This window comes from Engraulis encrasicolus, chromosome 10 (genome assembly GCF_034702125.1).
Source record: "Engraulis encrasicolus isolate BLACKSEA-1 chromosome 10, IST_EnEncr_1.0, whole genome shotgun sequence".
NCBI classification, from domain to species: Eukaryota; Metazoa; Chordata; class Actinopteri; order Clupeiformes; family Engraulidae; genus Engraulis; species Engraulis encrasicolus.
Genome location: NC_085866.1, coordinates 6,072,256 through 6,095,842, shown reverse-complemented (window position 1 = coordinate 6,095,842; position 23,587 = coordinate 6,072,256). Strand labels below are relative to the sequence as shown.

Below are 23,587 nucleotides of genomic sequence, written 5' to 3'. Positions count from 1 at the left end.
CGCTCACTGCTGTTTGCTTGCTTTAATTACACAGGCACTTGTTACTTAGCCCATCTCCCCTGCCCCCGAAGAGTCAGGTTATTATTCTGTCATTCAGGCCTGTTATTCTGGACTCCTCTCCTCCTCCTCCTCCTCCTCCTTCTCCTTCTCCTCTCATTCTGGACTCCTCTCCTCTCCTCCTCCTCCTCCTTCTCCTCTCATTCTGGACTCCTCTCCTCTCCTCCTCCTCCTTTTCCTCTTATTCTGGACTCCTCTCCTCTCCTCCTCTCCTCTCCTCCTCTTCCTCCTCTTCCTCCTCCTCCTGTTATTCTGGCCTCCTCTCCTCTCCTACTCCTACTCATACTATTCTGGACTCCTCTCCCCACCTCCTCTTCCTCCTCCTCCTTCTCCTGTTATGTTGGCCTCCTCCTCCTCCTCCCCTCTCCTCCTCCTCCCTATACAATGTAATTAACTGGATGTGTACAACTCCTCACCTCCTCCTCTCCTCACCTCCCCCTCCTCCTCTCCTCCACCTCCACCTCATCCTCTCCTCACCTCCCCCTCCTCCTCTCCTCTCCCTCTGCAATGTAATTAACTGGATGTGTGCTACTCCTCTCCTCCTCTCCTCTCCTCTCCTCTCCTCTCCTCTCCTCTCCTCTCCTCTCCTCTCCTCTCTCCTCTCCTCCTCTCCTCTCCTCTCCTCCTCCTCCTCCTCCTCTCCTCCTCTCCTCTCTCCTCCTCCTCCTCCTCTCCTCTCCTCCTCCTCTCCTCTCCTCTCCTCTCCTCTCCTCCTCCTCCTCCTCCTCTCCTCTCCTCCTCTCCCTCTGCAGTGTAATTAACTGGATGTGTGCTACTCCTCACCTCCTCCTCCTCCTCTCCTATCCTCTTCCTCCTCCACCTCCTCTCCTCCTCCTCCTCCTCTCCTCCTCCTCCTCCTCTTCTCCCTCTGCAGTGTAATTAACTGGATGTGTGCTACTCCTCACCTCCTCCTCCTCCTCCTCCTCTCCTCTCCTCTCCTCTCCTCTCCTCTTCCTCCTCCTCCTCCTCTCCTCTCCTCTCCTCTCCTCTCCTCTCCTCCTCCTCCTCCTCCTCCTCTTCCTCCTCCTCCTCTCCTCCCTCTCCTCCTCCTCCTCTCCCTCTGCAGTGTAATTAACTGGATGTGTGCTACTGCTGCCTCTGCGTTCCCCTTCCGCTTAGCCCAGTGGAATCCGACAGCTGGCTGCCAGTGCAAGCTCAGGCCTGCTGACAGACAGATAGACTCACTCGCCCCTTATCAAGCTCTCCAGATCAATAATCAAGCCCAGTCGAGTTCTCTTGTGACTTTTTTTGTTATTTAATTTTGATTCATGCCGGGTGATGAGGCGACCGGTTGCGCAGCTTGGATTTGAGTTGTAATGGTTCTGCTACCTGCCAGCCATTGTGACATTTCATTGGGATTGTGCTCTTGTGGTCTTGGATTGTCTTTTGTGTTAATTTTGTAATTGGTTGAGCTAGAGATGCATAGGGGGCTTTTTTTACATAGAGGTTTTTGTAGTAGTTATTCTAAGAACTGCTGTGGCTTACAATCATTTAATCCTGAAAAGACAATTGCAGAACAGATGGAAATGTTTTTTTTTAAACTCTAATTGCTTTGATACAGTTTTCACCCTGAGTGTAAATGTGTCACGTTTAGTTTAGCTATTTTCATGCAATAGGCTGCATAACTTTCTAATTTATTTTGACCGACTTCTCATCAATCGATACTAAATTTAATTGCATCCCTGGTTTCACTAGCACAGAATCGTTTGAAAAGGATGACGCCATCTTTCATTCTCCCTGGAACTGTAGGCTACTGTAAAATGTGAAGCATTCATTCGCCATGAAGAATGGCGAGTGGGGAAGCGCTGGCTGTTTTGTCATCGTCAGACTCCCTACACACGCATCGGGGTAATGAGACGGCACGGCCGTGTCTATTTCCGTCACAAAAAGTCAGCAGTAGCAGCTCCTAAGCTCTCCTCTCCTCTCCTCTCCTCTCCTCTCCTCTCCTCTCCTCTGCTCTCCTCTCCTCTCCTCTCCTCTCCTCTCCTCTCCTCTCCTCTCCTCTCTAGTTTCTCCTCTCCTCTCATCTCATCTCCTCTCCGCTCTTCTCCTCCGCTCTCCTCTCCTCTGCTCTGTCCTCCTCTGCTCTCCTCTGCTCTCCTCTCTTCTCCTCTCCTCTCTTCTCCTCTGCTCTGCTCTGCTCTGCTCTCCTCTGCTCTCCTCTCCTCCGCTCTTCTCTTCCCCTTCTAGTTTCTCCTCTCCCCTCTATTTTCTCCTCTCCTGTCCTCTCCTCTGCTCTGCTCTCCACTTCACTCCTCTTCTCCCCTCCTCCTCTCCTCTCATCTCCTCTCATCTCCTGTCCTCCGCTCTTCTCTCCCCTTCCCTCTAGTTTCTCCTCTCCTCTCCTCCGCTCTCCTCTCCTCTCATCTCATCTCATCTCCTCTCCTATCTTCTCCTCTCCTCCGGTTTCTCCTCTCCTCTCCTCTCCTCTCCTCTCCTCTCCTCTCCTCTCCTCCCCTTTCCTCTCCTCCTCTCTCCTCTCCTCTCCTCTCCTGTCCTCTCCTCTCCTCTCTCTCCTCTCTCTTCTCTCTTCTCTTCTCTTCTCTCTCCTCTCCTCTCCTCTCCTCTCCTCTCCTCTCCTCTCCTCTCCTCTCCTCTCCTAATCTCATCTCCTCTCCTCTCCTCTCCTCTCCTCTCCTCTCCTCTCCACTTCATTCCTCTCCTCTCTTCTCCTCTCCTCCCCTCCGTCGCTCTCCTCTCCGCCGCTCTCCTCTCCTCTCCTCTCCGCTTCTCTGCGGCAGACCCAGCCCTTAATGAGTCAAAGTTATTGTTTTTTAAACATGAATGATCTTGGCCACAATAGGCCCGGGGGCTGGCATAATAAAAGGGGCCTGGTTCGGCTCGAGCTTGGCATGCCATGCCACTGTACAAGTGCCAGTGAGGCATAACCATTACGTAACATTCATGACATCGCGGCTGCTGCTGCTGCTACTGGTGCTGGTGGTATTGGTGGCTGGTGGTGGTGTTGGTGGTGGTGGTGGAGGTCATGGTGGTGGCTGTGTGGTGGTGGTGGTGCTGGTAGTGGTGGTGTCGGTGGTGTTGGTGGTAGTGGTGGAGGTCATGGTGGTGGCTGTGTGGTGTGTGCCCATGTCAGGACTGGGACGATGGCCCATTAAGACAGGACGGAGGGACACGGAGAGGGAGGGATGGAGAAATGGAGAGAGGGAGAGAGGGAGGCCCCGTGCTGGTGTGTGTGTGTGTCCCAGAAGCCAAGGGCAGGGTTGCCGGCTGGGCTGAGCTGGGGTGGGGCGTGCCCGGCCGGACTCAGTGCTGTGGAGCAGAGCGTTGCCAAGGAGACTGCAGCCATGTAAACACAGTGACCGCTCCTCTCAGGACACGACAGGACAGAACACCACCGCTCCTCTACACTCCTCCCCTGACGTGGGACAGCAGTGACGAGGACTGTGGCTGGCCTGTGTTTGATTTTCCATATCGCTGTGTGTTTGTGTGTGATGTTGTTGTGGGACAATACTGGGTGGGTGCTTTGCTGCCGGTGTTGTACCTGCAGTGTGGTAATGGTAAACGTTTGCCCTTTTCCACAGTAGCTAGTTTCAGTCCAGGGTGCGGTCACTTTGGGATTGTTGCACATTCCCGGACCATTCTGTGTCAAATCATACTGTAAGTTATGTGTATATGCATGCGTGTGTGCGTGCGTGTGTGCACATGTGCGTTGCCTATATGTGTGTGTGTGTGTGTGTGTGTGTGTGTGCCTGTATGAGGAATGGGGAACAGGAAAACAAATGAGGGAAACTTGGCATCACTCCTCATTAGATATGAAAAATCACAACTAGAAATTGCTATTGAGCTGAGGAGAACTGTATGTTGTCTTGAAGAAGGGAAGCAAGCTGGATAGCAGAAGAGATGAATACATCATCCAGTCACACAGCAAGGGAACGAAGGAAGCGAGTGGAGTGGAGTGGAGTGGAGCGAAGGATGTGATGAATGATTGGGTATGGCAGAGGAAGAACTGAAAGGGAAAGGGGAAGAGAGTGTTGAAGGTGAAGATTGTGCACATCCCAGGAAAAAGGTGGCTGTAATTTTCGGAGTGAGGAGTCCGAACACTTAAAATCCTTTTTTAAAATTTATTTTTATTTTAACTTCCCATGAAATAAAAAGACAACATAAAGGATTTATTGTTTTATTTCCATTAAATAAGAGACAAAAAAAAAGGATTTTAGTGTGCGGGCTCCTCAGTCCGAATGGGGAAGAGATGCATGGCAGAGGAGGAAATGAAGGGGAAAGGGGAAGAGAGGCAAGTGGAGTGGTCTGAGGAATTCAGTGGAGCAGAGGCAGTGAAAGCAAGCAAGCAAGCCTTGGCCTCTGGATAAGGGGGGTGGGGGTGGGGAAGGGACCAAGGAGGTGTGTGTGTGTGTGTGTGTGTGTGTGTGTGTGTGTGTGTGTGTGTGTGTGTCTGTGTCTGTGTCTGTGTCTGTGTCTGTGTCTGTGTCTGTGTGTGTGTGTGTCTGTGTCTGTGTCTGTGTCTGTGTGTGTGTGTGTGTGCGAAGAGGGGGTAAGGCGCTGTGGAATGTGGCCAGACTCTGATCACTACTACGGACTAGATTAGAGGGGACAGCGGCCCATGGACTGGAGTGAAAGGAATTAACCAGGAACTGGACATGCATGGAAAGAGAGGAGGGATAAAGAAAGAGAGAGAGACAGAGAGATGGAATGAAAGAAAGAGCGAGAGATGGAAAGAAGGAGAGAGTGGGAGAGTAGGGAGACAAGAGTGCAGTGATGATGTTTGGGGGGTATTGGAGTGTGCGAGACGGACCCTCTGGGCAAAAGGTGGAGGCAAATTTGCTTCTCATTGGAGAAAAATGTGTGTGCAAAACTTAGCCGAGTGTGCCTTGTCTGTTCAATGGGAGAAATCAGTTTTCTTCCGAAGCGTTGATCCTTGTCCGTTCAGTTCATCAGCACCTCTGAGATCCTCAGTGAGCGTCAAGGCTGAATGCTGCAGCCAAGCGCAAGTGCAAGTGAAAGTACTCTGAAGTTTATGCTAATGACTTAGCCACGTTCAATAAAGCTTTTTTAATGAACCCTTTCTCCTTTTGTACACTTTGTGACATTGGATTTTCCCCTTGCCCCCAAGAGTATACGTTTGGACTGTATACACTCTCTCTACCTGTGAGCTGGATATACTCTGAATTGCTGCAAGCGTCTTTGAGTGTCATGAAAAGTGCTACATAAAACACATGTATTCTATAATAATTTACATCTGTTCACGTCAAGTCAAAGTCAATCATTTGCATCTGTTCAAGTCAAATTCTGCAGTGACTTGACTTCCCGACAGTGCCAGTGACGGTGTAAACTGTAAACACTGTGCCGGTATATGAATTGCCTTGTTAACAAGGTGGCAAAGTCCACACAGCCAGCCAGCCAGCCAGCCATACAGTCCTCAGACGGAGTCCCAGCCAGCCCTGGGTCCTATACTAAGAAGCTGCTTCAGGAGTAAAGTGAGGACTCCATGGTCTTCTATTAGATGATTTACCTCTTAACTTCACCTGGTTTACTCCTGAACCAGTTTCCTAGTATACCCCTCTGTGCTGTCCTGTGGTGGTGTGGCTGGCGGTGAAAACTGTAAACACTGTATATGGATTGCCTTGTTAACAAGGTGGCAAAGTACACACAGCCAGCCAGCCATACTCCCCAGCCACAGTCCCCGGGACTCACTAGTTTCATGCCCTTTCGGCCCGGGGTTGTACATCTTACGTCATCTGGTACAAACATTTCAAACAAACGATTTAGGGTTAGGGTTAGGTTTAGGGCTAAGGTTAGGGTTAGGGTTCGAGTCGGTTGTCATGGCAACGAACCAAATGATGTAAGACGTAAGTACAACCCAGGCCGAAAGGGCATGAAACTAGTGAGTCCCCATAGTAGTCCCCAGCCAGTCCTGTGCTGTGGTGGCGTGGCCGAAATGGCTCTGGACTGCTTGTTAGTATAGGCAGAGATACTAGTGTTGCACCGATACCATTTTTTGGCCCCGATACCCGATACCTGGCTGTGCAGTATCGACCGATACCGATACCGATACCGATACCACCCTATTTGAAATGTGTATATATATGAAGGGCTGTAGTGCATACTACTTGGATGTAAAATCATTGCATGGCTTTGTCAGGCTGCTGCCTACCGTTGTGAAACAGGAAAAAGACTAATACAAAAATACCTCCATGAAATAACTGATTTCAAGGCTGTTTAAGTGTCATACAAGCACCTGTAAATGGTATCGGTGCCCTATTTGTTGGTACTCCCCGATACAGATACCACTATTTTAGTGCCGATCCACCGATACTGGTATCGGTATCGGTGCAACACTAAGAGATAGTCTATAGACTTCTTCTAAGTGACTTTGGTATTGGTCCCTGTGCTGTGGTGGCATGGCCGTAATGCCTCTGGACTGGACTGCACTCCATGCTTATCATGGCCTCTCCACTTGAAGGGATTATTCACATAGTTTGAATGCATGTGTGGTGTGCCTGCCTGCCTGGCTGGCGTGGCACGTTGTTGTTTCTATGGTGCGTAATCTCTCTTATCGCCGCCGGCGGTGGCCTTTGCCGATTTCCCAGCATTGCACTTGGCTTTGGGACAGACTCCCAGCCATGCTGGTAACACAGATGTGTACACACACACACACACACACACACACACACACACACACACACACACACACACACACACACACACACACACACACACACACACCACTGAACCATCCAGGTGCTTTCCGCGGGCCTGGAAATGCCTGAGATGTGAGGCTGATGCAGGATCTGCATTGTATTTATCGGTGTTGAGATGAGCGGACGGTAAATGATGTGAACAGAGGGAAATGGACGAGGTGAATATCGGGAACTGGGCGGTAAATGATGTGAACAGAGGGAAATGGACGAGAGATCCAGAAGTAGGACTATTTTTGACCTGAAGATCAAAACCAGATAAAAAGACATTTTTGTAAACGTATTCTGCCCTACAGAGACTAAAGACCATAGCTCATCACCAGGGCATAGGGCTGCAAAAAAAAAGAAAAAAAGCCCACGTTTTTAGGAGGACTTGTTCTTAAAAAAAAATAAGAAAACCCTCATGTTTTGCCCAGAATTGAAGCTCTGGTCTTTTGTCTCTGCATGCCTTTTAGGTTACAAGGTTACAATTATTGTAATTATTAGTGCTACAGGTTATCATTATAGTATAATCTCTGTATCTGCTTTCTGGCTGACGAGCAGTGCCGCCGGTGCCACATCCTGCATCAGTTACACTGGGGAGCAACGTGTAAAGGACTAACATTTATACCGCATTGATTATTTTCACCATGTATGACCTTCAACACTTTTTTCTTTTTTTTTTTAAATTGAACATGTCACTTCGCCACGTCAGTTCAAAACTGAGGAATAGCCACCGGCATGTGTTTCTCTGTCAGCCTGAAAATGCTATTTGTGTGTGAGCCAGACTGAATGAGTTAGGTGTCATTTATAGAGAGCGAGGGTACTTTTTAATGTGACGCAGAGGTGTATAAAATAGAAGTAGAAGTAAATGTATAATGTAATTTAAAACTAGTGCAGGATATTATATTCAAGATTTTGTTATTTTATTACATCTCATTATAGGTGTAAACGAGAGTAAAATGTTTGTTTGTTTTCTCCACAAAGGATAAATAAATGTATTACACAGTAAGTATAACTCTAGTGCAGGATCTTGTGTAGTTTTCACCAATTATTCCACAATACCTAATGAGGGATTTTACTTGCCTTTTGCTTCTACTGTACTTACACCTCTGAACTGCCCTACAAAGGCAAAGTGCAGTAACTAGCTACGTACATATTTGGTAAAAATGAAGTTTAGACCCCATTTATCTTGTCACAAAGCCTTGTGTGTCCCATTTTAGAGATATTCCGATGTCAAAATAGCAGGAACTACAATATCCAACCTAATACGAAGGCTTTGAGACTTTTTCTCAGTTTCAAATAATGTTGCCATAGTTACTGCACTTTAGGGCAGGGCAGTGTAGTGTACAGTGAGTGAGTGTTGTCAGCCGTTTCTCAGGCAGCCGCTTGTCTTTTTGCAGAGAGCTCGCCACAGGCCGGGCATAGAGGTGAGGTCAGGAGAAGCAGCAGTGGCAACGTGAACAGCAACAACACCCCCTTGTCCCCAGCCAAGGCCCTACTCAGGCGCCTCAGCAACAGGGTCTCCCAGCTAGGGCTCAGTCCAGAACGCACCCCCACCTCCTCCTCCTCCCTCCTCTCCAGGCTCTCCTCTCCTCGTCCTTCCTCCTCCCCCTCTCACCTCTCCAAGCTCTCCTCTCCTCCCCCCTCCCCCTCCTCATCCGCTATCCTGCTCTCACAACTCTCCTCTCCTCCTCCTTCCTCCCTCTCTCACCCCTCTTCCTCCTCCTCCTCCTCCTCAGCCTCCTCCTCTCCCACCATCACCTGTCCCTCACCTATGGCCCTCTGGAAGATGCGAGGGGGCGTTCGGGGGCAGGAAACGCCCTCCCCCAGTGCAGCACCCCACAGGCACCAGAGGCTCTCGGAGAACAGGGAGAGGAGACGGAGAGGGTCAGATTCGGGGAGACGGAGAGGTTCAGAGTCGTCCCCTCTCCTTTCTGTGACGAGCAGGCGGAGAATACAGATGAGTGGAGAGGAGGAGGGAGAGAGGAAGATGGAGAGAAAAGGAGGGAGAGAGGAAGATGAAAAGACGAGGGAGAAAGATGGAGGGAGACTGAGAAAGTGAGTGATGAAAAAAAAACTCGAAAGAGGAAGGAGCGGAGTCAGCCAGAGAAAAGCATGATGTATGTATGCGGCAGCTACAGTGACACAGAGACAGAAGGAGAACAACAAACGCATGCACATACATTACATGCATACATACATACATACATGCACTCACAACCCAGAGACGCATGAATGCGCACAGAGATTCGATCATTCCCCATACACCCTCCTACAGGGCTCTGTGTCTGTTCTATTCCCCCATGGTTACGCAAACATGACCTTCATAGTTACATGTGCAAGTCTTTGAGTCATTGTATTACGGCCCGAAGCGCTGGGACCACTGTGAACTGCAGTCACACTACTGTGACTCAAACAGAACCAACCGTCCTCTAGAAGTCCTGCTACTTCTCTTTCTCTCTCGCTTTCTTTCTTTTTCTCTCTCCCTCTCCCTCTCCCTCTTTCTCTCTCTCTTTCTCTTTCTCTTTCTCTCTCTCTCTCTCTCTCTCTCTCTCTCTCTCTCTCTCTCTCTCTCTCTTTCTCTCTCTCTCTCTCTTTCCCTCTCTCTCACTACTGTAATGCTTAGTGAGTCACCACAGCCCCAGTCTCTTCACCACTCAAAATCACACACACACAAGCTATTGTCATCATTACTTTGCTATTGTCATGATTACTTTGCATGAACCATCAGTGTTACTCATCAAGAGTCGTCATATTTACTTATTAAACACAGTATTGTTCTGTTTACCTACACACTTTTCAGCAATCTCTCTCTCTCTCTCTCTCTCTCTCTCTCTCTCTCTGTGTCTCTCTCTCTCTCCCTCTCTCTCTCTCTCTCTCTCTCTCTCTCTCTCTCTCTGTCTATTGCGCTCTCTCTCCATCTTTCTCTCTCTCTCGCTCTCTCTCACTCTTTCTCTCTCTCGTTCTTTCTCTCGCGTGCACTGTCTTCTGTCTGTCTCTCTCTCTCTCTCTCTCTCTCATATCTCCACCCCCCGTTCCCCCTGTTCCCCTTCTGTGTGCTGGGTGCCCTCTCCTCTCCTCCTGTGTTATCAGTGCACGGCTCCCCTTCTGTGTGCTGGGTGCCCTCTCCTCTCCTCCTGTGTTATCAGTGCACGGCTCCTTCCTCCTCAGAGCATTGCAGAGGTATGCACGTGGAGCCCAGAATAGCAACACTTGAAGAATTTCATCCCTATTGAAAGTTATTTTCTCTCACTTCACGTCACCTCAACCCTCTCCTGCCCTCCCCCTCCTCTCCCCACCCCTCCTCTCCTCTCCTCTCCTCTCCTCCCTCCCGCTTCATCCATCTCACTACTACGCTTTAGTAGCCCTTTGTCAAGCCCCCACCTCCCCTCTCCCAGTGCCCGACCCCCACTACACAACCCCCACCCCCCCCCCCCCCAGCCTTATCGCTCAGTAACTGGAGCAGCCTGGGACGCAGCGCAGCACAGCACAGCACAGGGCACCATGTGGGAGCCGTCCACAGCAGCAGACACACACACACACACACACACACACACACACACACACACACACACACACACACACACACACACACACACACACACACACACACACACAGCAGTGGACAAGGAGCCAGACTGTATGCCAGAGCAAGGCAGAAGAGAAACACACACACACACACACACACACACACATATATGGCCGTCTAACACACCCACACACACATATGGGCGTCTAACACACACACACACACACACACACAGACACACATACACACACACACGGCCGTCTAACACACACACACACACACACACACACACACACACACACACACACACACACGCGTATCCCCTTTGCACACACACATTCACACACACACACACACACACACAGTCAGCCTGTGTGCCAGAGCAAGGCAAAAGAGAAACGCACTACAAACACACTCCCTCCCATCAGGAGAAAGCCCCAGCAGCAGTGACTCAGAAACAGAACTCACTTTTACGTGTCTTTGCCTGTTTCAGTGTCTGTTGTCAGTGGGGTATTTTTTCCAACATTTTCCACATTTCATTTGTACTGCTGATGCACTGCATCAGTGTGTCGCCTTGTTTTTAACATTGTTACAATGTAATTACAGAGTTAAGTACTTTATTCACCAGGATCTATCCAGAAAAAACAAGGCTCTTTTTCACCTTTTAATTATTCACAGAGGAAAAGTCTGCTTGAGGGATGTGTTTGAGATGTACAGTTTATTTGCAGTTCTTGATCCATTGGTTATCACTGGCCACATGCTGATCAGATGACTTCTTTTTGTCCTTGAGAAGATGACTCCAGTGGTAGTGTATGACGTACATTGGTAGTATCTAAGAAAACGGAAACTGAATTGCTGTCAAAAGCCTTCAAGCATGTGTACAAAGGGCCACTCCACAGTCCAGTCCACACAGTTACTGTGTATCTAAACCCAGGATGTCGTGTAATTCTGAGAACGTTAGGTCTATGAATTCCACTCATGGCTTGGATCCTAGATGTAACAGTGATGCCCAAGCCGTATATATAAAAGAGTTACCCTATGCTTTGATCTCTGGTCACATGGTTTTATGCTAGCCTCGAAGGTTCCGGGTAAACCCATCGCTGCCATACGTTTGTGTTTGCATGGCTAGGTTAAAGGGCAACTCCTGCCAATTTCAATGTGCTGTTGTATTGCTCACGCTACCCTTGACTTGTCAGTACCCGGTGAAGCCGCATTTTTTGGCTCAGCCCTTTCCGACATATGAGCTATTCTAATGGATTAGATATTCTAATTCTAATTTGCTTACATTTCAAAAAAACATTTTTATTTATTCCCAAAAACATCCAAAAGTTCATGCAACATCAGCAGACAGCTAGCAAACAGCAATACCTTTTGGGAAAATATTTGGAGTAGGCCTATGCTCATTTTTTAAAAATGTAAACAAAAGTTGCCCCCATTAGAATAGCTCATATCTCGGAAAGGGCTGGGCCAAAAACTGCGGCGTCACCGGGTACTGACAAGTCAAGGGTAGTGTGAGCAGTACAACAGCACATTGACATTGGCAGGATTGGACTAATTCTACAAAGTTGGCTGTGTTGCTATTGTCCTGACACAAGTTATTACACAGGCCGTTGAAATCGTGTTCTTTAAAATGCACAAAATGTCTGTTTTATCTATTCCTCTCCTATATCCTTAAACTTGTGAAGGCTAAAACGGCAAAATTATCCATGTTTGACCATATACGGACCGATTTTGCCAGCATTTGTCATTGCGGGACCTATAGCAACGATGTAACTCTTAATATGGCTGTGAGTGATCCTATGAACCAAGGAGCCCTGGTCCCCACACCAACGTGAAACTCCAAAGCGAATAGATCCGATTGGTCAGCTATCTAGCTGGTGTAGGGTACTCCGATGTGTGTCAGTGCTTGTGTTACCTGAGGCAAGGTGGTGTCATATTTACCTGAGGGGCTCTCCTCTGGTTCCAGGGCCACTATTCCACCCCCACAACCACCCGCACCCCCACCACTCTTCCTGTACCTGCGCCACAGTTGGCTAATTACGAAGACAGTGGGGTATCAGGTTAGGCTGCGGGGGACATAAGTAAAGCAGCTTGTGCTTAGCATCCGGTGTTCTGTCGATATGGGCTGCTTTGTCTAGATGAGCTACTAAGTAGTAGGCTGTTCGCATAGGGCCTCAAAGGGCCATATATGAACACAAACCAGGATTTCCCCCTGCGCTTTAGGCCTATATTGATGGTGGCCACCTTTTACAACATACCTCACCTTCTCCACATCCCCTGAAAATATAACTTAGTTGTATTGCAAATGTTATTTACGCTTTACAAAACAACTCATATTTCATGTGAAACAAACTGCATTAAAACATTAAAATGATATCGGGGGCCGGATAAGATGGCCTCAGGGGCAGTAAATGGCCCTCGAGACATACAGTAAGTTCCCCACCCCTAAGCCCTAACCCCTAGGACTATACTGCAGACCAGAGATGTGGACTTGGGACTTGTGACTTGGACTTGAGTCAGACTTGAGCACACAAATGACTTGACTTGAGACTTGACTTGGCAATATTAGGAATGACTTGTGACTTGACTCGACTTGCACGCTATTGACTCGAGACTTGACTTGACTTGACAGTTTTAGCTTGCAATGACTTGCAATAGTATGGCAAGTCTAAATGTATTTATTTTTTTGCATTTTGGTATGTCAAAAAATTACATGAAAAAAATGAAATATTAAATGAATTGCCCTTAAAAAATACCAGTAGGCCTACTAGTTTTGTTTAGAATGCGACTGACAAAGGGGGACATGCAAGGCAGTCTAGAGAGGTAATGGATTTATGACCAAAAGTAATTGTCAATGTTGCCCATAGAATACAAGGTGACTTGTTAGTGACTTGGAAAAAATTAGACTTGGACTTGGACTCGACTTGGCTTTGGTACGACTTGGACTTGGACTTGACTTGGTCAAATGTGTCTGAACTTGTGACTTGACTCGGACTTGACTGAAACGACTTGAGACTTACTTGCGACTTGCAAGTTAGTGACTTGGTCCCATCTCTGCAGCAGACAGTGTGTTTACAATGACTTGGTAGCTCATCTCGATGGGTAGCAGGGCTTGACAATGGCACCTGCCAACCAGCCAAATGCTGGTAAAACTTGGCTGTGGCTAGTAACAGTTTCAGTCTGACTAACCACTTTGACAGGTAATTTATTCTTTGGAGTGACAAATCACAATAGTTGCATCAATTGTTTGTATTTCAACACAAGAATATTCTAAAGAGAAAAAAAACTGACAACAAAACTGGCTAGCAGAAAGGCTGAATGGCTAGTGACTCCATCAAACCACTAGCCACAGTGGCAGGTGAGCAAAAAGTTAACGTCAAGTCCTGATGGGTAGGGTAGCTTATATAGGCACGAGAGCAGCACTGCTTGCTGTGAGTGTTTACCATATATGAACACAAACCAGGATTTCCCCCTGCACTTTAGGCCTATATTGAAGGTGGCCACCTTTTTACAACAGACCTCACCTTCTCCACATCCTCTGAAAATGTAACTTAGTTGTATTGCAAATGTTATTCCTAAGATTGCTTGCTGTGAGTGTTGGCCTACCTACCTAGTGGCTGCAGGCCTGCTGCTGGGACCGGGGCCCGCTGCGCTCACCTCACCTCAGCCGCAGTCTGCCTGGCACAGACCCCAGCCCTCCTGCTCCACATGCCAACTGTAGCGCTAACACAGCCCTTTCTAGCCCAATGACTTTGGACACAGTCAATCTGGATAGGCTACTTTGGGGATACTTTGTATCCTGTGTTTGTATCCTTTTACAGTCAGGCTAATCACTACTGAAATGAATGCGGTGTAGTTTATCAATGTCTTCCAAGCCCACTTGAGTTCCATATAAAATAGAGGCTTTCTATCCGGTACCACTTAGTAATTAAGAGTGGATTAATAATGTCAAACTCAAACTGAAATGGGTATTAATTCACTTGAGTTCTGTAAATGAGGTTTCTTCGGCCTCATTAAAAAACACTGCTGTCATTATTGAAGCATTTGGAACGGGCTACATAGTCAGTATGACGTAACATAGCAATGACTGGTTTGTCCACACTGTCATCTGATCCATTATGCAGATATGGATATACTTCTAAACAATTCTGATGATGATGTTTCTCCTTGGGTTGACTCAATTAATTGAATGGATTAAATAAAGTGACCAAATCTTACCAACATATTATATGTCCATCTATAAATATCAGCGTGAAAATGGCCATATCTATTTAACTAATGCATTGAATATGGCTTTGGTCTGCCAACTGGATGTATGACTACTAGCTTTCCCTTCCATCAAGGTAATACCATGATGACCCATTATCAGAGGTCTTATCTTTCATCGTAAGTTGTAAGTCAAAGGTAATATCTTTTTCGAAGCCAAACATGGGGCCCGTTTTCATCCTTGACGGGTACCTACCTGAGAGGTGTTTCCAAGCAGGTAGTCAGTCGCTTCTTGTCTCTGAACCCCCTGAAGCCCAACATAAGGTATTTGAGGAAATGTAACGTGAACTTTGGTAGAAAGACGCTGAACCTGTGGGCCCGTGTGGCTAATACTGGCTATGTAACACTGCCAGGTAGGTAACCGTCACCTGCTGGCTGCCTAATACTGGGATGCTCCAGGCCAAACTCAGAGCATCACGCTCTGTTTACTCCACACAGTGGAATCAGCAATTAAGTTTCAAGATGGAAAAAGAAAACAAAACATTAGTGACGTTCGAAATGATGGAGCATATATTTCTTAATGGAGAAAATTAGAAAAGATGACTAGCTGTATAACTGGTTGTGTGAGAGCTGGAATGAGTGTGTCATGTACCGGCAATGAACCTCTTCTGCCCTACAAAGGCAAAGTGCAGTAACTACGTATTATTCAAAATTGGGTTTAGACTGAATGGTCTTCATTACACCTCCTTTATCTTGTGACAAAGCCTCATGACCCTAATGTGTCATGTTTTAGAAACATTACTATGTCAAATTTGCTGTAACTACAATATCCAGCCTAATATCAAGGCTTTAAATGCATTTTTCTCAGTTTTATCATTGGCATACTTACTGCTCTTTGGCTTTTGTACTAGGACAGTATTGGTCAGTGGTGTAGTCTATGTAGAACGCAGGTATACGGAGTATACCCACTTCTAAATTTTAGGGGCTTCAGTATACCCACTTAAAATGGATTGATCCATTGTTTAGAATAGCATAAATATATACAGTATACCCACTTCAAAAAATGCTTGAATATACAGTATACCCAATTTAAAAAAGTAGACTACACCGCTGGTATTGGTAAGGCTAATGTGTGTGGACACAGCTCCCACCATTAATAAAGCATGATTGTGTACTCGATGCCGGTCTGGTCTTAATCGACCTGTGCTTAAAACAATACGAGTGGGTGTACACGTTTGGGTCAGTCAGTGACCGTGGGACCACGCTGGGTTAATGTTTGTCATGTAAACTCATTGGTGTAAGTGTGTGTGTGATGCGAGTCTGTGTGTTTGTCTTTGAGTTAATGTTTAATATGCATCTGGGTGTGTTGGCGCTGCATTGGAATGTGTGCAGCAGGGCTGTGTGGCCTCTGCTTTCGTAATTAAGTGTGATGAGAGGATCAGTTTCTATGGAGAGAGTATCAGGTGTAGGCTTCCTGCATACCAATGTGTCATTTTAATGAGCGCGTGTGTGTCAGGTTGATGGTACTATGCGGTACAGAACCATAAACCAGAATGACTTAGTTTTGTTTACACACGTGCACAGGTTATATCCAACACAGCATGGAGTGGTGCGTGCGTGCGTGCGTGTCTGCCCCCCGTGTGTGTTGCGAGGATGCACTGCACTGGTGGGATGTATGTTAACACGTGTACTGTTGTGCTCTGCTCTGTCTTTCCCTTGGAGAGGAAGTGGCTGACTGGATAAAGCCTGTCTAAGTGGGCCTGGGGGACTTTCTCCTACACCTCCAACCCCCCCATACATATCTCTCCCAGTCCCCACCCACTCCACCATCCACATCAACTATAACCCCATTGTATGCCTCTCTGCTTTGATATAAGAGAGGGAGGGGGCACACAGCGAGGAAAGAGAGAAAGGGGGGGATGGAGAGATGGGGAGATGGAGAAGAGTAGAGAGATGGAAGGAGCGAGATTGAGAAGGAGGGATGGAATGAGAGATGAGGCTGAGAGGAGTGGAGGAATGTGGGAAGAGATGTGGAAACGGCCTGGCTGGTATGTCTTCTCTGCTCTGCTTCTCCGCTCCATAGGAGTCAACACTGCATTGGACATGTATGTACGTGTGCTGGCTGCTGTGCTCTCCCTATCGCAGTGTTTCTCAACTTTTTTTGAACAAACGTGCCCTGAGTCTCATCATAAGCCTCCTCACGCTCCCCTGACCTCATCATAAGCCTGCCAATGCTCCCCATAGTATTAAAAACATAAAATGGATTAATGCCCCCCAATGGAACCTAAGCCCCACCCCCACTCAGCTGTATCCTTCTCAGCACCCACCTAGGGCTCCCCATCGCCCCCTGGGGGGCTGTTGCACCCCTGTTGAGAAACACTACCCTATCGCATGTTCCTAGAAACTCCGCAGGGTTGAGTTACGGCTTGCAAAACATTATCTGCAGGTGTGAGTCAACGAGACAAGACCCTTTTCCCCCTCCTGCATAAATCAACAAACATTTTTAAGGTTATGTTCTGGTCCCTTGAAAATACCTCGAGGCCAATTGAACATCAATTATGTTTATGTGGATTTTATAGTCTCTGGGAAATGGCCCCCGGGTCACTTTGCAACTGCGCTGATAACGGTTCACTTTTCACAACACTTTATTTGTATAATTCAGATAAAGACTTTTAATATCACTTGGCATATGTCTTTGAAAAGTGGCCTTAAGCGCTTGCGAGGTCGTCTCGTAAGTGGCCCTTTGTGAGTCATTAGCTTCTTTTTATGTATTCTGTGCTGATGTTTACCTGGTGCACTGCCAGGTTGGCTAAGGAATCCATCCAGCCGTTGAGTGTGGCGTAATGTTTTTGAGGGGCAGGGAGTGGGGGAGAAATGGGGCCCGGGCTTTTGGCTTAAAGGGGCCCCCTCATAATTAGCAGCGCAGAATTGACTCACAGGTGGGCCCTGCACCCTCGTGGGCCCCTATTTTCAGAAATGGGGAAAATATATATGTAGATATATTATTATTTATGTACATTTCTGAAAATAGGGGCCCACGAGGGTGCAGGGCCCACCGGAAAATGCCTGCTATGCCAGATGGCCAGACCAGCCCTGGGCAGGAGTGAGTGGGGCTCCCATCGCGCTCGCTCGCTCTGTAAGACAGGCTCATGCAGATACCCTTCATCTCCTCTCATGGGAATCAAAGAAGAGCTGCAGCCCAGCACAATCAAGCTTTTGTTTTTGTTTTGTGTGTGTGTGAGACTGTGTGTGTGTGTGAGACTGTGTGTGTGTGTGAGACTGTGTGTGTGTGTGAGACTGTGTGTGTGTGTGTGAGACTGTGTGTGTGTGCGTGCGTACGTGCGTTCATGCGTTCGTTCGTGCGTGCGTGCAGGCCTACTGACTGGGAGAACAAAGGGGTTGGTTGTCCCAGGCCCAGGAAGAGAGGGGGCCCAGAGTTGGCTCCACATTACATTGCATTGTATTGGGCCTTTTCAGATGATTTTTCCCCGGGCCCAGCCAAAGCTGCCGTGTGAGTTTGTTTGTGTGAGAAGGGGAGGCTGTCTGAGTGCAAAAAAAGAGCAATGAGTCCGTGTGAGAAAGACAGACAGTGTGAGAGTGTAAACCCCAAGGGCACGTGTGTGTGTGTCTGATTGAGGAGCGAATATATATATGACTTCCACAGGTGCCGCAGCCGCAAGGCTCTGGAATTCATACTAGCTAGACGAACGGCCTGCCGCATGTCAGCATGGGCCTGTCTGATGACAGTCTGGTCTACAGCCGTAAACGCAGGGCTGATAGTATTCAGGCTCCATACCTGATTTCAGGCTTGGCAGAGTTTGCAAAAATAAAAACATGAATTAGCCATTCTGTTATTCTTATCTCAAAGTGTTACAGGTTCAGGGTTTTCTTCTATCCGGCTTGAATAGTGGTCATACACAGGCTATTAAATGTTATTGTGTCAATGTGTCAAAATAGGCCTACGTTACGGGACTATGCAGTATGTTGTCGTCGTCGTTAGAGCAGGGTTCAAGTTCAGGAAAAAGTTCAGGCTCAGGATTTTTTTTCACTATCACCCCTGTAAACAGCTCATACCCCCCTACGTACAACTCAGTCTGTGGGCTCTTTCCAGGAGTGAAAGGTGACGGGTGCGCAACACAGGTATGAAATTTACAGCCAGTGCGCAGTACCGGTAAGAGAATAGAGTTAATGCTGGCCAGAAAAAAACTCATTTGAAAAAAGTAAGGTCTGCCATTTATGTCTAAGTGGAAAACGCATACAACCACTCTGTGCCATTTGAGACAAGTGTCCTATGAAGAGGCACTCGAAGTAGTCATGCAGCGATACAGATCGATGGTGCACGTGTTAATTTTGTTTGTGTGTTTATTTTGTTTGTTTACTGTTTGTTTGGGGGTGGGTGGGGGGGCGGGGGTAGCACCAGTTAGACATGAAGACTACTTTCACCCTTGGTTCTTTCTTATATCCTAACCGCCATCTTCCCTTCCTTCCTTGCCTGCGTGTGGCCTTGTGATGACGTCACTGACGTCAGAGGCGTATTTCAGGATCTCGCAAAAGCTATTCTAATTCTAATGTCCTTTTCTCATTTGCAGTCGGAATGGTAAATGAAGAGGAATAGTCAACCAAAAGTTGTTGTGGCTATAGGCTGACAGCAGGGACACTTTATTGTTTTCTCCATTAGGGATGCAAACGATTAATCGATTAATCGACTTTAATCGATCAATGCGTTAATCGATTAAAAAACATTAATCACAATTCGACAATTCGACTGACAAGAGACCCAGGTGAAGAGGGTGTGTGAAGAGTGGTGTGAATAGTGGGAATATTTAAATCACCTTTGGATTAAAGAATTTAAATAGAATTAATTTAAATGTGGCATTTTATCTCAATTTTTAATTAAAATTTTTAGATTTAGTAGGTTTTTTTTAGAAACATTGAGATTTCGGTGAGAAAACGCCGCTTATCAATTAATCGTAAGTCGATCGATAAGGCTATCAACTAATGATTAATGAATTAATCGATAATTTGCATCCCTAGTCTCCATAGAGATGGGTCGTCGGCGAAACGCAAGGCCCCAAGCACTGGCCGATGACACGAGTCCACATATTGGAAAGAACATAATGTCTCGCTACATGTGTTTAATCATCAAGCTTTTCTATGATCATTTCAACATAGGCAAAAAAATACATTGTGGGAAAGCGCAACCAAAAAGAACTTTCAAAAAGGTCCAGCAGGGCAAAGGGACAGGTGCTTTAGCACCACCTCATCCCGATCTGTGCACGACTATGCAGGTCTGCATGGAAATTTGCATCGCCAAGCCCTTCTTTTAGATGTATCATGAGATGACTATTGAAACTACTACAGTAAATGCAAACAATGACTGTGACAAACTCGCACCAGGCAGGTCAGTGTTGGTGTGAATTGCTAAAGTAAATATCCGCAATGCGGTAGAAATGCCTGAGAGGCTGTAATGTAGTTTACAGTACTGGTAGGCATCCGGTGTGTGTGGGTGTGTGAGAGGGTGTGAGGTGCCCAGGAGGGTGGAGGTGAGGTGAGCGAGGGAGCATGGCCGCTCTCAGGTGCATTACCTTGGGGAATGTTAATAATTATAATGCTCAAGTTAACCATTGTCTGCCTGGCCTGGCCAGTGAGTGTGCAGACACTGCCTGCCTGCTCTCTTTCTTTCTCAATCAAGCACGCTCGCTCTCTTGCTTTTCTCTCTCTGTCTCTCTCTCTGTCTCTCTCTCTGTCTCTCTCTCTCTCTCTGTCTCTCTCGTCCTGTACCTTTGCACCTTTTTAAAATCTCTGCGTCACCTTTTCTCCATCAATCCACTTTGTTCTTCATTCGCTCATTTCCTGTTGGCAGACCTTTGATCCTGAGCATGATATTTCTTTTTTTTCCGTTTCTTACGTAAGGTGTCAGGTAATGCTGGAAACTCACGAGTGACAGCCAAAGGAATTTTTACAGGCTTAATGAGATGGAGAGAGATGGAGAGAGAGAGGTAGAGAGACTCCACACCCAACTGTACAGAACATTGCACACGAGATTAGAAATGTCAAGTATGGGAGTCCTTGAGTCATAATGACGCTCAGCTGTGTGTGTGCGTGAGCGTGTGTGCACGCGCACGCGTTCGTGTTTGTGCGTGTGTGTGTGAATAAGACATAAAAGAAAAATGGCGGTTTAATGAAATATTTGACATTGAGACTTGTTAGTGGAAGGAATATTCTTTTGTGATATACAGTACGTGTGTGTGTGTGTGTGTGTGTGTGTGTGTGTGTGCGTGTGCGTGCGTGTGTGTGTCTTGAATTAATGGCAGGGGGTCCCTCTAGTGTTGTCCAGTTCAAAGTGTTGTGCTGTGCTGGAAACCCTGAGCACAGTTATTATTCAGCAGTTGTCTAACCACATCCATCTCTTTTATCTCCCCTCTTCCATTTATCTCTTACTCCTTCACTTCTTTCCTCTCGCTGTCAACTCTTCCTTTACCCCGCTCTCTGTCCCTTTCTCATCCTCTCACTCATTCTTGCTCCATCTCTCTTTCACTGACAATTCTCTCTCATTCTCTCTTTCCCTCCTTCCTCCTCTCCCTTGCTGTCTTTCTCTCTCCCTCTCCCTTCCTCTCTTTCTCTCTCTGTCTTTCCCTCTTTCATCTACTCCCTCGCTGTCTCTCTCTTTCTCTTCTCTCTTCTCTTGCTCTTCTCCTTCATATCTCTCTCTCTCTCTCTCTCTCTCTCTCTCTCTCTCTCTCTCTCTCTCTCTCTCTCTCTCTCCCCCCCCAACTCTCTCCTTTCTGTCCATCTCTGCAGAGGAGGCGGACTACTCTGCGTTCGGCACCGACTCGATGACGCGTAACAAGAAGACTCCGGCGGTGCTGGCGGCGGTGCTCCTGCGTCCAGAGGCGAGCCGCAACAAGAAGCCGCCGGTCATCATCAGCCTGCCGCGCGACTTCCGGCCCGTCTCCTCCATCATCGACGTGGACATCCTGCCCGAGACGCACCGCCGCGTACGCCTCTACAAGCACGGCCAGGAGAAGCCGCTAGGGTTCTACATCCGCGACGGATCCAGCGTGCGCGTCACGCCACAAGGCCTGGAGAAGGTGCCAGAACTCCTTCTCACTTGTACAGTGTTAGTGCACGTCACAGTGACAACCAGCCCCCACCCAACCATATCTACATAAATCGGACTGTGTGTGGGCCCCCTGTATACATGAGGCCCTGGTAACTCTTGTAATCCTGGTAACACTTAACCACTCTGTACGACACCCCTGGGTAGAACCAAGAAGACCAACTTACTAGCCACTTTGACCCATTAGTGAGTGTGTGTTTGGCTAGTAAAATTAGGATCTGCAAGCCTCTTTTGCTGGTGATAAAAAAGTTTTTTAATATAGAGCCCGGCTCACAACATTCCACACTAGGCTCAAAACTCACCTCTTATATTTGCATGATATTTATATTTGTATATTATTCTTGTGAAGGTGCCGGGCATCTTCATCTCGCGGCTGGTTCCGGGCGGCCTGGCGGAGAGCACGGGGCTGCTGGCGGTGAACGACGAGGTGCTGGAGGTCAACGGCATCGAGGTGGCCGGCAAGTCCCTGGACCAGGTCACGGACATGATGATCGCCAACAGCCACAACCTCATCGTCACCGTCAAGCCGGCCAACCAGCGCAACAACGTGGTGCGCCACAGCGGCCACAGCGGCAACAGCGGTGGCGTGACGTCGGGCAGCTCGGGCCGCTCCACGGACAGCGGCGCCAGCTTCAGCGGCTACGGATACTCGGCGCCGGGAGCGGTGGTGGGCTCTGGCCTAGCCACGCCCACGCACATCATCCAGAACTTCCGTCCCGAGGAGATGGAGAGCGACGAGGATGAGGAGGAGGACCTGGTGATCGAGGCGGGCGGGGAGGCGAGGCCCATCACCCCCATGCTGGTGGAGGCGGGGGCCACCGTCAGCTCCAGCCTGCCCCTGCTGCCCCGCTACGAGCCCCACCTCAACCTGCGGCCCGCGGCCAACGGCACCATGACGACCAGCGCCAGCGCCGGGTCCCTCAGTACCACAACCACAGCCACGATGGACCGAGACCAAGACAGAGAGCGAGACAGAGATCGAGAGCGAGACAGAGAGCGAGACCGCGTACTGGACAGGAGGAGCCTAGAGGAGGATGGCACGGTCATCACACTGTAGCAGAAGCAATAAGACGTTATTATACACACACACACACACACACACACACACACACACACACACACACACACACACACACACACACACACACACACACACACACACACACACACACACACACACACACACACACACACTACCAGAGATATATAAAGTAGAAGTAGAGGTACGGTTACAGATGTAATTACAACACTAGTGGTATGAAATGGCATGGTTTCAACAATGTGATATCACACTGCTGCTGTTGTAATAACATCTTCAACAGAACTTGTACTTCTACTTGATCTCTGCTCACTATACTGTGTACATACAGTACTGTGGCATTGAAATTAGATTTGCACAGACACAGACAGTAGAAGTTATACTGCTACTATTACTACTGGTCTGTCCCAACTACAGCTATGTGCATGGTCCTATATGCCAGATCTCTTTCAGCAAACATTCATGGGCATGTTCTATTCACACAAAAATTGCTCTCTGTTTGCCTTGTCTTATCAGGCGTCGTGCTAATTAATGGTTTCATTGTGCAGTCTGCACACAATAATGTGGGGCAAAGGTTCCACTTCCACAAAATTGCATACCAAATTCTTAATTCCATATTAAAACCTTGATTTTAACACACACACACACACGCACGCACACACACACACACACGCACACACGCACACACACACACACACACACACACACACACACACACACACGCACACACACGCACACGTACACGCGTAGAAGCAAGTAATACTTACCAACACATTTTTGTAATGCGTGCCATAGGACTTGAGGATGCCTGTCCTTGTTCACTGTTTGTGGCTCGTGGAGGTTGTGTGCGTTTCCACAACAGTGACCCTGAAGGAGAGGCCCACTGGTACTACTAAGCACTTGTGTTTCATTATTTATGTGGAGGGAGGCAGGCAGGCGGTCTTGCCACGGTTCTTCCACAAGGGGGCAGCAGAATGACT

The 23,587-nt window shown here is 47.8% G+C and overlaps 1 protein-coding gene across 1 annotated transcript in view; it reads left to right on the top strand.

Moving 5' to 3' along the window:
• pard6b (par-6 partitioning defective 6 homolog beta (C. elegans)) overlaps positions 1–23,260 on the top strand; it is a 47,075-nt gene extending 23,815 nt beyond the window's left edge. Inside the window, exons 3-4 of the mRNA XM_063207934.1 lie at positions 21,250–21,539; positions 21,918–23,260. Coding sequence (XP_063064004.1) covers positions 21,250–21,539; positions 21,918–22,625 — 998 coding nt within the window. The 3' untranslated portion in view covers positions 22,626–23,260. The remainder of the gene's footprint in view (positions 1–21,249; positions 21,540–21,917) is intronic.
• The last annotated feature ends 327 nt before the right edge of the window (positions 23,261–23,587 follow it).